General features: G+C 37.9%; 2 protein-coding genes across 2 annotated transcripts; one reads left to right on the forward strand and one right to left on the reverse strand.

Moving 5' to 3' along the window:
- The first annotated feature begins 156 nt into the window (after positions 1-156).
- On the forward strand, positions 157-1,026 carry RpL37a (ribosomal protein L37a). Its single transcript, XM_068302112.1, has 3 exons — positions 157-245; positions 508-643; positions 723-1,026. Exons 1-3 carry the CDS (start codon positions 243-245, stop codon positions 866-868), a joined length of 285 nt encoding a protein of 94 aa, XP_068158213.1. The 5' UTR covers positions 157-242; the 3' UTR covers positions 869-1,026.
- A 1,412-nt stretch (positions 1,027-2,438) lies between these two features.
- On the reverse strand, positions 2,439-13,605 carry drd (drop dead). The gene is made up of 9 exons (XM_068302166.1): positions 12,707-13,605; positions 6,981-7,127; positions 5,565-5,842; positions 4,427-4,715; positions 4,015-4,360; positions 3,579-3,941; positions 3,190-3,506; positions 2,978-3,126; positions 2,439-2,916 (listed from the first exon to the last, which is right to left on the reverse strand). The coding sequence occupies exons 1-9, from the start codon at positions 13,146-13,148 to the stop codon at positions 2,656-2,658; spliced, it is 2,592 nt and encodes an 863-aa protein (XP_068158267.1). The 5' UTR covers positions 13,149-13,605; the 3' UTR covers positions 2,439-2,655.
- Positions 13,606-15,389: the final 1,784 nt, after the last annotated feature.

Raw genomic sequence — 15,389 nt, forward strand, 5'->3', positions numbered from 1 at the left:
AATTAATCGATTAACTATTTAATTTGTATCGAACGGTGGCGCCACTCATTGGCTTATCGATAGGACTATCGATATCGAATGCATTTATAATACCTATCGATAAGTCGGCCCATGTAGATAACATGTAGAATATATCGGATATCGATATATGCCAAAGCAACCCTTCGGGCTACACGCCAAATTGTGACAGCAGCTGTCAAAATTCCTATCGGCCTTTCTTCTTTGAGCGTTCGCCATACAAGATGGTAGGTTAACGAAATTTCCACGTTCAAGCCTAAATAAAATCGTCAAATTTCTGTGCCATCCTATGTGATTTTGTTAAAAAGAAAGTGGCTTACTAATGTGTGCACTTAACTGAATGTGAAAATCTAAAAATTATGTGATATTTTAAAAGTTAACAATGAATAAACAACATAAACAAAGTTTGGCGATTTTATTTTGTGGTACTCCACCGGCGACTTTTTAACAAACTAATTTCAATCGCTTGTTTTTGTATTTCGCTTACAGACGAAGGGTACCTCAAGCTTTGGTAAACGTCATAACAAGACGCACACCTTGTGCCGTCGTTGTGGACGCTCCTCCTACCACATCCAGAAGTCCACTTGCGCCCAGTGCGGCTATCCCGCTGCCAAGTTGCGTTCATGTAAGTATTGCCCACCATCCACTGACACCCATTGACAACTCGATGCTAATTACATTTTCTTTTATTTCTAACTCTACAGACAACTGGTCCGTGAAGGCCAAGAGGAGGAAGACCACTGGCACTGGCCGCATGCGTCACCTGAAGGTTGTGCGCCGTCGTTTCCGCAACGGTTTCCGTGAGGGTACTCAGGCCAAGCCCAGGAAGACCACCCAGGCCTCCAAATAGGTTGTATGTGTGGGCCCAAGGATTCAATTCCAGCTCCAGCGAATGAAATAACAAACATCAACAACATCTAACGCGCCAGCAACTGAAATCCATTAAGAATGTGCTCCACCTATTTGTGTGTGTGACAAGGAGTTAATAAATTAACTTTTTTTGATTAAGTGAACGTTTGTGATTCTTTTTTTTGTTGTGCTTATGAAAAGTGTCTAAAAGGAAAGAGGGGAAAATCGAAACCCAAAAAACCAGTGCCATCGGCACTGCTGTGCAAGTGTAGAATATGCTCTAGTTTTTCACGTCGACATGAGTGTTCATGAGCTTTCCCTTTCTGAAAACGTAAACGTTTTTCAAATGGAACAAGAGTTCTTAAGGTCTCTGTATTAATACACCTTCTATAATTCTTCTTCGGCACTTTTGTATCGTTTCTTTGCAAATTATATGCGGACTATTCATCGATTCCAAACAAGTGTCATTAATGTTGCTTTTTCTGCGGTCTATTTGGTGGGAACAGAATTAGTTAAGGAGATGGTAACTTTTAAGGCTTGATTCAGGGCTAGTAATAAATTCCCCTGATTTTAATGCAAATCGAATGATTTGTTAATGTTCTGAAGTATTTTAATTGAATATATTGCTTACCCCCATAGACAACTCATGTGTCGACAATCAAAAGAACTTCAAGATGTTACTTTTATCTTCTTTATTGTTAATTGAATCATTTAAGATCTTTAGAAATAATAGAATCATATATAACTATTGGCATTTCAAGCAATTTTTGGATTTTGCTCTGTTGAAGTGATTAGGCTTTAGCATTTTGCATGGTTTTCCTCTCCTCTCCTAAAATTTTGCGACTTGGTTTAAAGTATATATGGCCAATCAAGTTTCTATATCTTAATTTACCTTTACAAATACTTTTAATACTTATTTGTTTTCAATATTGACTGTACTCTAATTATTGAGGATGCCCTTGGTAAGCATCCTCGTGGATTTTCCATCGAGAAAGGGGTTTATCCGCACAAAGACTTTTAGATACATAGTAGCCCCTTATCCCTCTCTCTCATAACCGATGTTTGGTTTATCTTGCAAAAAGTGCGCCTTATTTTTAAATTGGTTAAACAAACATATTTTGATTTAAATTTTCTGTAAAATTTTGTAACTTCAAAGACCCAAAGACAATATTTATTTTTAGTCTGAATCTTCGCTGGGCCGAGAAGCTGGCCACAAATTGTTTCCAAACATTATAGGAGTATCTTTGTATTCCCAGCATTTTCTTTTTTTAAGTTCCAAACATCATCCAAACTTCAGTCTTCACACTTGGGTGTGAGTTCCGTTGGGATTTCAAATTTGTCTTGCCGCCCAAAAAGTATGCTACACAATTTGTTTTTTTTTCCATAATTTTAATCATATTGTGAATTAATTTAAATTACTCACAAAATTGGTGACATTCGACCTGGCTTAACAAAAAAAAAAAAACGTAATTACATATTCGTTACATTTATACATATATATGTAGGTATATATATAGTACATATGTATGTATTCGACTTGTGTTTGTTTGTGCGGAAGCAAGATTATATCGTATAATAAGCAGTGATTGGTTTTATTTTGCGTTTGACTACGAAATAGTTTCATTTTCGCTCGATTTGACTAAAATTACAATTTACAATGTATAAAGCGTTCCATTAAAAACTAAAGGACGGGATGGGCGGAGCGGGGATAGCAGGACTAATTAAATACATTGTAACTAAATGCTAAGACAATTTACAAGTTAATGCAATGCACAAGAAGATAACTAACTAATCGGCATGCGGATGAGGGGCAGTAACCAGTGTCCTCGCCGGCACCTCCGCCGCTGCTTTTTCTACACCATTGGACGTTGTTGTCATCGGCGTTGTCAGCTGGGTTGCCGCCGCCTTGGCTGATGATGATGATGTGGAAGAAGTGGCGGGAGCAGGCCGCTTGATAAGCAGTTTTTTAATGTTTTGGAAAGGTGCGTCGAAGAGCACTGTAAGGGCCACCGAGGCCAAAAATATCGATATAAATTCGTTGGTATCCAGCTGTGGAAAAAAACAAGTTACCATTAAAGTCAAAATCTAGCAGATCAAAAGTTAAACTTACAATTATCGATACAAAATTATAATAATGATGTATATGTCGCCTTCGACCCACATTGTAGAAGAAGACGGGGAACTGTGTCAGGTAAATGGCATACGAGAGCTTTGTGGATACCTGAAAACCGCGCCAGGAGAACATCTGAGTGAACTTATCTGCAAAGGAGATTCAAATGTCAATAACAATTCAAACAAAAGAAGAACTCAAGTATAACTCACTCTTGTAGCCATTGTGTGAGACAAAGACAATCCAGGAGAAGAAGAGACACCAGGCAATGGGAGCGAAGGCGGCATAGATGGCTGCATGTGTGGAATTATAGACATAGTTGATGTCACCCATCGGGGCAGGACCCAGCACAGAGGCCAACAGACAAATCGTGGCGCCCAGCCAACCCAAGCGCAGCTGTCCACTGGACAATTTGATACCCTGGAATTTACGTAAAGCATAACCCAAAAGTATGCCCATTATATAGACAGTCGAACGGTGTGGTGGAAACGAGTACATATAGTCGGCAGTACGGAATAGACGTTGAATGCTAAAAAAACGTGAAACAAATGATTAAGAATTTAAAGAACTTTGGCTTCACTCAGATCTCTCAGTGTCTTACTTGGTGCCAAAGTAAATATAGTTGGACAGTTGATTAACAATTGTCGTATAGTAACGGGCTGCTGTTCCCACTGTGCACAGCAAAAGGAGCGCGAAGAGACCGCGTCGTGGCCAACGCCAGAGGCCCAATATGAAGATGGGAGCCACAGCAAACAGTTCCGTATCAATGCCCAAATGGTGTGTATGGGTCAGACACATTTCGCTAAAACCAAAATAGTTGTGTATAAAGAGAAGGTTGCGCCACCAATGTTTCTTGCAAATATCGGCGTGATGTCCCACAACCAGATTCCATTGCGGACCCGATCCCCAAAGCGGTAGAACATATGTGCAGAAGAGTATCAGAGCGGCCAGTGGAGGCACGATCCTAAGAAGGGTAAGAACAAAGTGAAATTTTTAGAGCGAGGGAATTTTTGTAAATGTTTCCTTAAGTTACCAACCTCATTAAACGACTTATATACTCATTCTTCAGGCGAATGGGCTGCTGCTTCATCAGACGTCCGAATAATGAATATGAAGTCAGCATACCGCTGAATAGCAAAAATGGATCTGTGTATAGAGAGGCAGCACGTCCAATCACTGTCCATGGTTGACCCAAACTCTCCGACATGGCTGTTCGATTGTTGTAGGGATTGAAGAACATGGCCATCGATTTGTGCGAGAAGATCAGCATCAGGGCATTGAGGAATCTTATGCCATGCACTGCCTCAATATCTCCGGGTGAACTGCTCGTGCTGAAGAGCCAACGTAGATTCTTGTCCAGCGAGAAGACGGTGCACCAGGCATCTAGAGAAGGAAAAACCAACACGATTAACCATTAAGCATCCATCTACTCACATGCATTCGACTTACTTTGCTGGGACTGCGCTTTGGTGCATCGATCGTAAATAGTTGATAGAATGGCCACCGAGAGTACGAGGACAAAGAAACGCACCGCCCACGTGGTATTGCGATCCCAGGGCTCTTGATCCTTGGACTGACACATTTGTGGCTCGACACGGACATTAAAACTAATGCCCGTGAATGCCGTCTGATTGTTCAGATACTCGGCCACACTATATTCAACATCTCGTGCCGTACAGCCAGCTGGCACACAGATACCCCAATTGATCAAAGAATAACGAGGTACTCGATGACCGGGCTAAAGGTGGACAACGCAAAAGGGGGGAAAGAGAGAGATATTGATTAGCTAGTCGATAATATGATGGATGCAGACGCGGATCAAGTTCAAGTTCATTCAACACAATTGCAAGGCAGTGTTAATTGATTGATTCAACCAAAACATACAGAAAAATCCAAACAAAAAGTATACGAAGTCTGTATACTCTTGTGAATTTCAACTGAATTAAACACAGACGCAAACGACGCAAAGTTCCTTAAAATCAATGTACCCATAGTGTGTGAGAGTGTATTTAAAAAACAACAACAACAAGAGACATTAAGTCAGCAGGGCTAAAACTGGTTTTACTTTGAAATAATATAGACAAATCGAAAAAGAGAGAGAGACAGAGAGAAAATATCATAACGGTTAAGATATGTACATATATTGCCTATTAAGACATAAGTCTTTCAAATTAAAAAGTAGTTACAAGTATTTGAAGTATTTACGAAAAAGAATTGCTTAAACTATTTTAGCCAGAAGCTATCTGGTGTAAACGGGGCCTAAATGCAAATATCACGAAGAAACAAAGAAACTACAAACGATTTTGTTTTTGTTTTTGGGTTTTTTTTTTGTTTTCTCAGGTTCAATGCCCTTTTTGCTGCTGCTGTTGTTGTTGTTGCTTTTAAACTAGTAGATCGAAATTCATGATTTGCATATTATTGGCAATCTAACAGCAAATTCATTGAATGAATTCGTTTTAAAGGCATTTTCGTTTTTCTCAAGTTCAATGTCACGATCCATTTGACATACATACTTGGATAAAAACTATAATTAATTAGTTTCGAGAGTTGTTTCTCTCTCTCTCTCTATCTCTGTTATCTTACTCACATCGTTGAATTCGCTTTTGAAGGGCCCGTGGGATTGCAATAGCTTGAAGAATGTTTGCAAACGTTTTGATTTGTGTGGCAAGACCGGCTGGGCATAGGCCAAACAATATTGTCCACGTATAATTGTATCGCCAGAGTCGTTGTCGTGATGGTCATGATATGGTCGTCGGTGTTGTCGCCGAACCTTTTGCCGTATGCCCATGCATTGATCAAAGTCACCAGGTTGATTTATATTGCCATTCAGTATGCCCGAATTCAATTTTCCACTGGCATCGTGCACTGTAAGGGAACGAAAAGACATGCATACGTATACGTAATATTTATTTCATAGAAATGAATATAAGCATATTGCTTAAGACTGACATATTAACTCAACAATTAATAAACTATTCTAGCTTACTATAATAGAAGAATCTATGGGAAATTTGCTCCTTAAAGTATGCAAAAAGCAGTCCATGAAATATTCTGACAACTTTTGATAAATAAGGCATACTTGAATTCTGTTTAAGCTTATGGCATGGGGCAAAGTCTCCCCATTTTATAGCCCTAGATCAGCCTAAGAAAATACTTGAGAAGTGTTTAGTCGTCGGCTTACTATTGCATACTTTAGGGGTCATTGCATTCGCCAATGTGTGGTCCAGGGTCGACATATATACATAGTTCTTTTAGCCATATCAATCAATGAAATGTCAAGGTTTAAAGCCCCATAAGAGGGATTAACATTAAGAGAGGGAGTAACTAATGTTACAATATAGTTTATTAAATGGGGGGGGGGTGACTTGGCGCGTGTGTGTGTGTGTGCGCACCAAAGCATGAATAGTGGTAGACGTGACCTTGACTGTGATCGCTGAACACTCGTTTGGGCGTCTCTTACATACGTTCGTTCCTATGTATATGTGTATACAGAGAGATAGAGATTCTGATTCTGAGATTTTATTTTATTTTTGTTTTCGTTTTTTTGTCAGCCTCCACAGAGAACAGCTGGCCGGTCAGCGTTTGGAGTTTTGTGCCAAGTTCGCGTTGTTGTTGTTGTTGTTGTTATGCGCTTACTGCAACAGTTGGCAGAAATTTTCAAATTGTTGCTTTTGGCATTGTGTGATTGCGAATATGTGGGTAAAGTTCGACGGCTGACCTTCATTTGAAGCTCGCTTAACTGGCAACTGGCAGCAATTTTCAGAACTTGCTTAGTTTTTGATGCATTTGACTTTGCACTCTCTTGCAATCCATGTCGACTCGTCTGGCGGTCATGCTGCGGCTTCAAGTTAACTATATAGCCAACCTGCTAGTTGGCAATGACTTAAATATACATACACATGTATGTGTACATACATATGTATTTATAATAATCATCTATCCATCCATCTCGTATGCAAAAACACAAAGAATTGTGCAATTTGTCAACTAAAACTAAACTTACTCTTCAAGGCCCATAAATCAAAGTTGTCCAAGGCATCCAAATATTGCCGCATCTGACTGCGACACTGTGTCGAGGCATCGGGATTTCGTGAGGCATCAAAGGGTTGTGAGATGGCCAGAAATCGTTTGCCAATATTGTAAAGATAAACTGAAAATAGACAAGTAATGTAAAATTATTTCTTTAAATAACTTTTTTTAACTTTTATGGGAATTGAAAGGACTTCCACTGACAATGAGCCATAAGGAATTTCGTTTTTCATGGCCTAAATAAGGAAACTTGCTTAATTTGGCAATAAATTTCAAAAAGACTCGCACATATTTATATAGAAACCTTAAGCAAATGTTTGTTTTTTTGTTTTTTTCTTCTTAACCAAATTTATGCAAGGTCAATTAGTTGGAATCCAGGAAGTACATACTAGTCATACTTATACATATATATGTGTACATGTGTGTGTGTGTATATTAATTGAATCTTCATTTCTTCTATTTATCTGCGATCATTATCAATAGAATTTGGCATTGAAATGTTTCTTAAATCGATTATCAAAAATACATTGTCTGCCATAATGGTAAAAACAAACACGTGCTGGACATAGACTAATCACCCCCCCGCCTCCCCCAGCCTCTGGCATGTCCCCTTAACAGGGGCACGCATCCCCTATTCAGCTTCATGATGATCATGATCATGATCATCAGCATGCAGGAGACAAACTCGTTGGCTACTTGGCTTTGTTCTTATTTACATTAATATTATCATTGCTGGGCTGTCGTTTTCTTCTTTTTTTTTTTTTTTTTGTGTATGCTAAGCCAACGCACACAAGGGGGGAGGGGGGCGTATACACAGACAAATGTATGTATGTATATCTGAAAAGTTGCTAATTTTCTGATTTCATATTCTGGGCGCGTTGAGCGTTGAGACTGAGCGAATGAGTGAATGAGGAGCTGGCAAGTTTTTTGGTTTTGGCTTACATACGCCGCTTGCTTCATTGCTTCGTTGGCTGCATCCGTCTCTAAAGAGCAGACGATAGAGATGGCAGGCAGGGCGGGATTGGGCAAGTTCCCCGTGATCCAAAGTGCTAAAATGCGTCAGAGACGCGACGAGCGTTGACTGCGGAATGCCAACCTGTCGTCATATTCTATATACTCCTACATTTCCATATGATTTCACAGCACGATTCAACAATCCATCCGCCTATTGAACATTACCATATGGATACGTATGTATGTGTGTGTGTGTACATAGCAAATAGACAAGGAAGAATCAATTGATAAATTTGAATTCTATGTAAAGTATCTTCATTTTCCATATTGTCTATATGCCAGTCTATAGTTCAGTTCGTTCTGTCTGGTTGGGATTGGTTATTAAGTCACCGGCAACATAATATCTGCCAACACAATGGAGCAAGTGTGTGAAATTTTAATCATGCAAACTAGCAAATCAAATATATCTCAGGAAAATCTCATTTCATAGAGAAATCCAAATATGCGCAACAAATAGCCAAGTTTTTCTATGAGAAATACATCATTAAGATTCCAATGTGGTAATGGAGAGATAGAGAGAGATAGAGAGAGAGAGAGGGAGATGGTGATATGGGATAAACCGATTTATTTCTTAGGTCATATTCAGTGAATGGTTTGCATTTGAAAATATATCTAGAAATTTATCCCACAGGCTAACTAAAATAGATAATGTCCAATTAACCGAATAATTGTCTGGATTTTTTATAATATTGTTCCCTTTTCCACTGGCAAAATGATTGAATTTCTCATTCATCTCAAAAATAACATTTTAGATCGCTTTATAAGTAAATGGAGTTCAAAGAGAAACAAAATGGTCCACAGTTTCTCTCCTAAAAAGTACTGAGAATTAACTATTCAGTAATCGTAGCATACTTTTGGGAAGCACAGAAGGTAAATTTCATTCGAAACAAAACGAAGCAATCGATTGCCAAATAATTGTGCTTAATCAAGATACCCTGTCCACATCTAGACCATGTGAGTCCACATTGACTAAGTGGGTTTCGTGTGACCCACTTGAGCGGCTCGGTGACCATTCGGTGAGTGTCTTTAGCCAGCAGCTGTCAGAGTCGCGGAGTCGCGACTTGGACTGGACTTATTGCATAATAAAGCTTATTCCCCTTCTTGTCTCTCCACCATAACCGAAGGTGCTGTGTTCTAATTTAGTTGAAATCGAAATCAAGTTTCGGTTTATTTGTTGCTGTTGTTGCTTTTATGCTATAATAAATACTTTTATCTACATGTATGTGTCTCTATTATTTGATTTATATCTGTTAATGGGGATTTGTAAATAAATTTATGTGACTTTTAGGAATTTTGTAAGCAATCTTGGGAATAGCTTAAGAAGAAATATTTATATTGAAAGTTTTGAATCACGAAGACAAGAAAAGAAAACCCGATTTCGATGAGATGGCAAAAAATTTGTTTATTTTTCATACCAATTAGCGATGGCCAACAGAACACCAAATATATATTCATATTTATCGCAATATATATACATATATATATATGCATTAATAATCCATCTGTTTATATGTGTATGAGCTGTCTATTTACCCAAGTTAGCTGCGGCAATCGAGCAGAGCGAACAAAATTTTTTAATATTTGCCAAGTTATTTGGCTTAAGACCACAACAAAATGCTTGTTGTCCATGATAAGGCAAATATCTGTCTATATGCCTGTATATATCTTTAAGTATTGGCTACCGTTGCTATCATTTCAATATCATTTATTGGTTCTATTTATCTAAATTGCATTAATAACAATTTAAGTTAGCCAAGAAGTGGCATTTAGAGTCTACTCAAGTGGCCGAGACTCTTAAGACCAAAAGCACCCTTTCAAATTGAAATATCATCATCATCATCATCATCATCATCATCATCATGATCGTCACCAACATCATCATTGTCAATTCCCTCATCATAAACATATCATCAGAGTGCGAATCTTATGCTTTTGGCGGCTTGATTCACTTGAACCATTCAAAACAAGTTTCGGCTCTTTGGTTTGTTGTATTTTAAAAAATTTGTTTTATGGCACATTTAACGGTACATGGGTTGGTCAGCCAGATGGATAGATGGTTAGATGTGAATCGAATTTTGGGTTGATTTTGGTTCCCAACATCCAAAAAAAAAAAGACAAAAGACAACGAAGATTCATTTCGAAATTTATACACCGCGTGCACTCAACAAGACAAACACCTTAAATACTTAGGGATTGGCGGACATAACATTTGTTTTCTCTCTCTCTCTCTCTCTCTCTCTCTGTCTCTATCTCTTTTGGCATATGCAAACAAACACATAAAGAAAACATGTAAAGCAATAAATAATAAACCATCAAAGAATCATAGAGAAGTCTCAAAATAACAAAAACTGAAAAAGTTAAGCTAAAAATTTAATTTTGCATATAAGTAATTGGCAAGCATCGGACAGAAGATACGACAAAAAAAAACAATTAATTAAGAATTAAATATACTTTGCCTGTCATTTGGTTAAGTCAATTCTAGCTAAACTAGAAATACGACTCTCTTTTGGTTCCCAAGTTTTTTTTGGATAGAATGTTATTCAATTTTTGCAAAGGAAGACGTGATGAATAGTTTTAAACCATCCGAAATTGTTTCTATTATTTATCAGTCATAAGAAACTTTGATGGTTTCACCCTGGGTTCATTTGAGTCCTGTCAATAAAACTCCTTCATTAGTTATTTAAACTCGAATAAGGATCATTTCTTTGGCTTCCAATTTCTGCCATGTTTTTTTTTTTTGTCCCAAACTTTCTTTGATAAAGTTTTTAAGAATGAAATAGGCTAAGCTATAGCTTCTAAATCTTTTCATTTGGAACGAAACTGGACCGACTTTTTGAGTATTAGGAAGATACATTCATCAAACAGAGGAATTCATTTACATAGTATCCATTACTTGGCTCCCTTTTAGTATTCCAGATGGGACCTCCAAATCAAGAAGAATCAAGGTACATTTCCAAAGTGAAGATCTTCTACAAACTATCCAATAGATATATATAGGTATATGTACCTATATGGAATATAAATTGATTTTGCATACGTGCGATTTCACACATTCGATGGTGAAGTGAACGCCAGAGTCCATGATGATGACCAAATAACCAAAAAAAAAAAAAAAAAAAAAAAAATTTCCTCGGTTCTTCCCTTACAATTCATGGGCTCGGGGGAGGGGCAGAGTGTACAAACAAATAACAAATATTCCTCAAACTAATTCCGCAAATATTTGACTCGAAAAATACTAATAAAAAAAAAATAATACAACCAAAAAATAAATAAAAAAGAAATACTAAATAAAAAAGTAACAACAAGGTTAAACCTTTTAGCAAGAATGGAGTACTTAACAATTGCTGTCAAGACACAATGGGGGATGGGGGATGCTAACACACCGGAAATGCCCAATATAGGAAAAAGGTTTCGGCCAGGTTTGTGGTCTGCGTCACCATCGACAAATGACTCAAAGTCAAAGTCCAGTTCTTTTGGCCAAGGGTTTTTGAGTTTATTTTTCGTATCGTATCGTATCGTCTTGGATGGTCACGTATAACATACAGGTTGGTATCGAGGTCTTTGTGACCATTAAACAATTACAAGCCAACAAGAAAGAGACGATGGTCGGCTGGCCGGTTGGTCGCTCGATCCGGCCAAAAGAGAGACCTGACCAAAAGTTGTGATCGCGGCAATTGATTTTATTTGACATACGCCTCGATTATGCAACATTTCGCTGTGGGTCACATTAATGCGATTGTCGTAATATTGTGCAAAAGTCACATGTGCATGTATGTGTGTGTGTGTGTGTGTGTGTGTGCGACAGGTACAAGTGGCCGTGTAGGAGTTGTAATAATAACATTAACCGATATAAATTTCAATTGAAGTTATATATATTGTTAATAAAACAAACAATAATAGACCTCAGGTAAAACCCAATGTATGTGTGTGTATGTGTGTGTGTGTGTGTGTGTGTGGGTGGGCGCTGGCGTGAGAAAGTATTTTGAAAGTAATTGAAAGAAATCATTTGCATATCTTTCCCCTGCCACTTTGGCTACTTCTACTTTATACCTTCAGTACAAGTTCCCTTTTTCTCAACACGATCTTTTGGCATCCAACAAAATCATTGCAGGATAAAGTCCTGTTCCTGATCAGCACAACAAGATTAGTTTATATAGCCTTGTAGATATCAAATTCAACTGAATCTTACTTTACTCTAATAGAAGTGGGACATGTAGGTCATCATTTGGATAAGGGATATAGAGGAGGGAAATCAAGCATTGGAACGAAAATCTTGGATGACCAGGTTTAATCAGTCTCTATACTAGGCCTTATCGTTCAGTTTAAAACCAATAACTTAATAATTCACAAGTTCTTAGTTTAGTCTTAAAGTATTGAGCCATTTTTGATTTAGATCGGGAACCCATAACATATAGTTTTTCATAGAACATAGAGGTTATATCACTATAGATATGGAAAAGTATTAAGGAAGAAGTGGTAAGGGCCATGAAAAGTTTGTCAGGACTAAAGTTAGATCGGCAAAGAAAGTTCTGGATTTTCGAATTCATATCTTGAATTTCTAGATATATGTACATATTCGTTAAGTGAAAGTTCTTGTAAAGTAAAGGATCTTAAAAGACAACTAGAGAGATGGAAATTCATGGCCAATGTTGTGGCCATAAGCTCAGAAGGGTTAAAAGTTCTTACCTCTTTCATCATTCTCTATTTGATCTTCTTCTTCATGTTCCTGATCCAGTTGCTCTTCTCTCTCCGATTCGTTCGATTTCAAATGACTTATAGTGAAATTTCCATCGCTTAGTAATTGATGATGGTGATGATGATCACTCAGATTACCCGACAATTCAAGAACTGTTGTCGTTGTGGTTGTTGTTGCCGTTTGTGTTGCTGTTGCATCATCGGCAAATAGTTTCAAGCTATAATTGACTTTATCCTCGAATATGGAAGCAATTTGGCTTTCCAATTTGTCATTGGACGCCTCTGCATTTTCCGGTGTGGCCAACAGATTGTCACCCAAATTGCAATTATCCTTTAAGCTGCAGGTAGGATTCAACACAGCGGCAGCGGCTCCATTCATAGCCTGGCCAAGGCCAACCAAAGCTGAGATTATCAGTAATATTGGCAACAGCATTTTGGTTGCCCTCTTCTTCTCCCACTCACTCTCTTTCTAATCAAAAAACTTTTAGAACAACAACAACAAGAAGCGGCACATAATCACAGATGAAAAGGATCACACAAACACAGAGACACAGACAGGAGGCACAAGAACAAAAAATAAATGATGAAGAAATGATTTCGTAGGGAAAAAGAATTTTCAGATTTTAATTGATGTTTCTTTTATTTTCGTGGTGTTTTCTGTTTTTTTTTTTTTTTTTTTTGCCTTCTCTCGTTTGGGGGGGGCCAGCGATAGATTTAAACGACCGCTAAGACGAAACATTCAACGTCAACTGATTTGACCAAGTGCCGCCAAGCATACCGAAGAGCGTTCAGCGTTAACGATCGTATGTATCGACTGTGTGTGTGTGTGTGTGTGTATGCCCGCAGATACCGAATTTCAAAACCATATGAAAACCGAATTTTGAGCGTCGATACCGATCCGAGCAACAACAACAACTAAAGCCAAGTCCAAGACTGACTCTAAGACTGAAACTGAAATTGAGACTTTTACAGAGACTGACACAGAGACTGAGACGGAGACGGAGACTGAGACCTGCCACCAAATGAGTTCGAGTGCAACAAAGAATTGTGCATCGCGCATCGATTGCATGGAAATTCGTGCTTAGCATTATAATGAAAATATATATATGTATGTATGTATGTATTTTCCGTCAGCTGTGATTTTCTGCCATTAAGAACTTCCCCAAAACCCCGGCCATTAAAGAAAGTCAAAACAACAACAACAACAACAAAAAGAAGCGAAATTTGTATTCTTATCAAGTTAATTATCTTATGAGCACATTAAAATTGAAAGCCTTTTGTACCTCCTCCCCCCTCTCCCACCAAATGATGAGAACTACTTACTGAATCATTTTTCATTAGCTAAATACATTATAAGATTTTTGCCTTTCATGATTACTCAGTTGAATTTTGTTTTTGTTTTGCTCTGATATTATATCCAATTAGCTATTAGCTTTAGATTTATGTAAATTTATATACTTGATTGATTAAAGGTTGGGGGTAAGGCAGCTATAACCAGAGGGCCGGGGCTAACTTCGACCGCGTCAAAGTTTGTATACCCTTGCAACTTTTTTGGTAACTCTATCCTTACCTATTAGCCATCAATGTGGAAGAACGTTTTATCTAAAAAGGCTTAAGCTTGAGAAAGAAAGGCCTACAATCATAGGAAATAACGAAGATATTGATCAAAGTCACTGTTTTCCACCGATCGTTCCTATGGGAGCTATATGATATAGTCACCCGATCTTTATCAAATTCGGCACAGTCATTAACATATATATTAAATTAAGAAATGTTTAATTTAAAAGCAATCGCGTTAAAAGTAACGAAGTTATTTACAAAAGTCACTGTTTTCGACCAATCGTTCCTATGGGAGCTATATGATATAGTCACCTGATCTTGATCAAATTTGGCATAGTCGCTTATAGGCATAGTAAACTCTCTAATATTAAGTTTCACGATAATAGCATAGAAAATAACGAAGTTATTGAGAAAAGTCACTGTTCGTGACTTTGGGGTTTGTATGGGAGCTATATGATATAGTGGTCCGATCCGGCTGAATCCGAGATATACAACGCCTGCAGTATATACAAGCCTAGGTGCAAAATTTCAGCTCTGTAGCTCTTACGGTCTAGGAGGAGTTTGCGTTGATCCAGACGGACGGACGGACGGACGGACGGACGGACGGACGGACGGACGGACGGACGGACGGACGGACATGGCTAGTTGAACTCGTCTCGTCGTGCTGATCAAGAATATATATACTTTGTATGGTCGGAGATGCTTCGTTCTATGCGTTGCACACTTCTGACCAAAATTAATATACCCTTTTTGCAAGGGTATAAAAAGGATAATGTCTTTCTTTGAGGGCTTTAAAGCGTTTAAAAATTTGCTTGTTCTCCCCAATTCCCAATCAAAACCTTTAACAAAGGATTCCAAACCAAATTCCTAGCCCTACAATTAGACATTAGAATAATAGTTAAATGGTTGCAATTTGCGAGTATTGACTGTATTTTACTTAACCAGCAAAGACTTGGACTTAAGAAAGACCAAACAGAAACGAAACGAAACGAAATATTTCTTCATTCATATATTTATCGGCTATTTTTTTGTATATTCCACAATTGTCAAGTGAAACATATTATGACTGAAAGCTTAAGCATTGCCAATTATTTATGGCCCAAAGACATCACGC

The sequence above is a fragment of the Drosophila tropicalis genome, unplaced genomic scaffold (genome assembly GCF_018151085.1).
Source record: "Drosophila tropicalis isolate 14030-0801.00 unplaced genomic scaffold, ASM1815108v1 contig_158, whole genome shotgun sequence".
Classification (NCBI taxonomy): domain Eukaryota; kingdom Metazoa; phylum Arthropoda; class Insecta; order Diptera; family Drosophilidae; genus Drosophila; species Drosophila tropicalis.

What these genes read in the sequence shown, in the direction of transcription:
- RpL37a (XM_068302112.1), top strand. An exon ending in CGCTGCCAAGTTGCGTTCAT is followed by an intron (nt 644 to 722) that starts GTAAGTATTGCC and finishes CTAACTCTACAG; the next exon opens with ACAACTGGTCCGTGAAGGCC.
- drd (XM_068302166.1), bottom strand. Translation starts at nt 13,148, where the DNA reads ATGCTGTTGCCAATATTACTGATAATCTCAGCTTTGGTTGGCCTTGGC. An exon ending in TCAAAAGCGAATTCAACGAT is followed by an intron (nt 4,716 to 5,564) that starts GTGAGTAAGATA and finishes GTCCACCTTTAG; the next exon opens with CCCGGTCATCGAGTACCTCG. An exon ending in CAAAGCGCAGTCCCAGCAAA is followed by an intron (nt 4,361 to 4,426) that starts GTAAGTCGAATG and finishes TTCCTTCTCTAG; the next exon opens with ATGCCTGGTGCACCGTCTTC.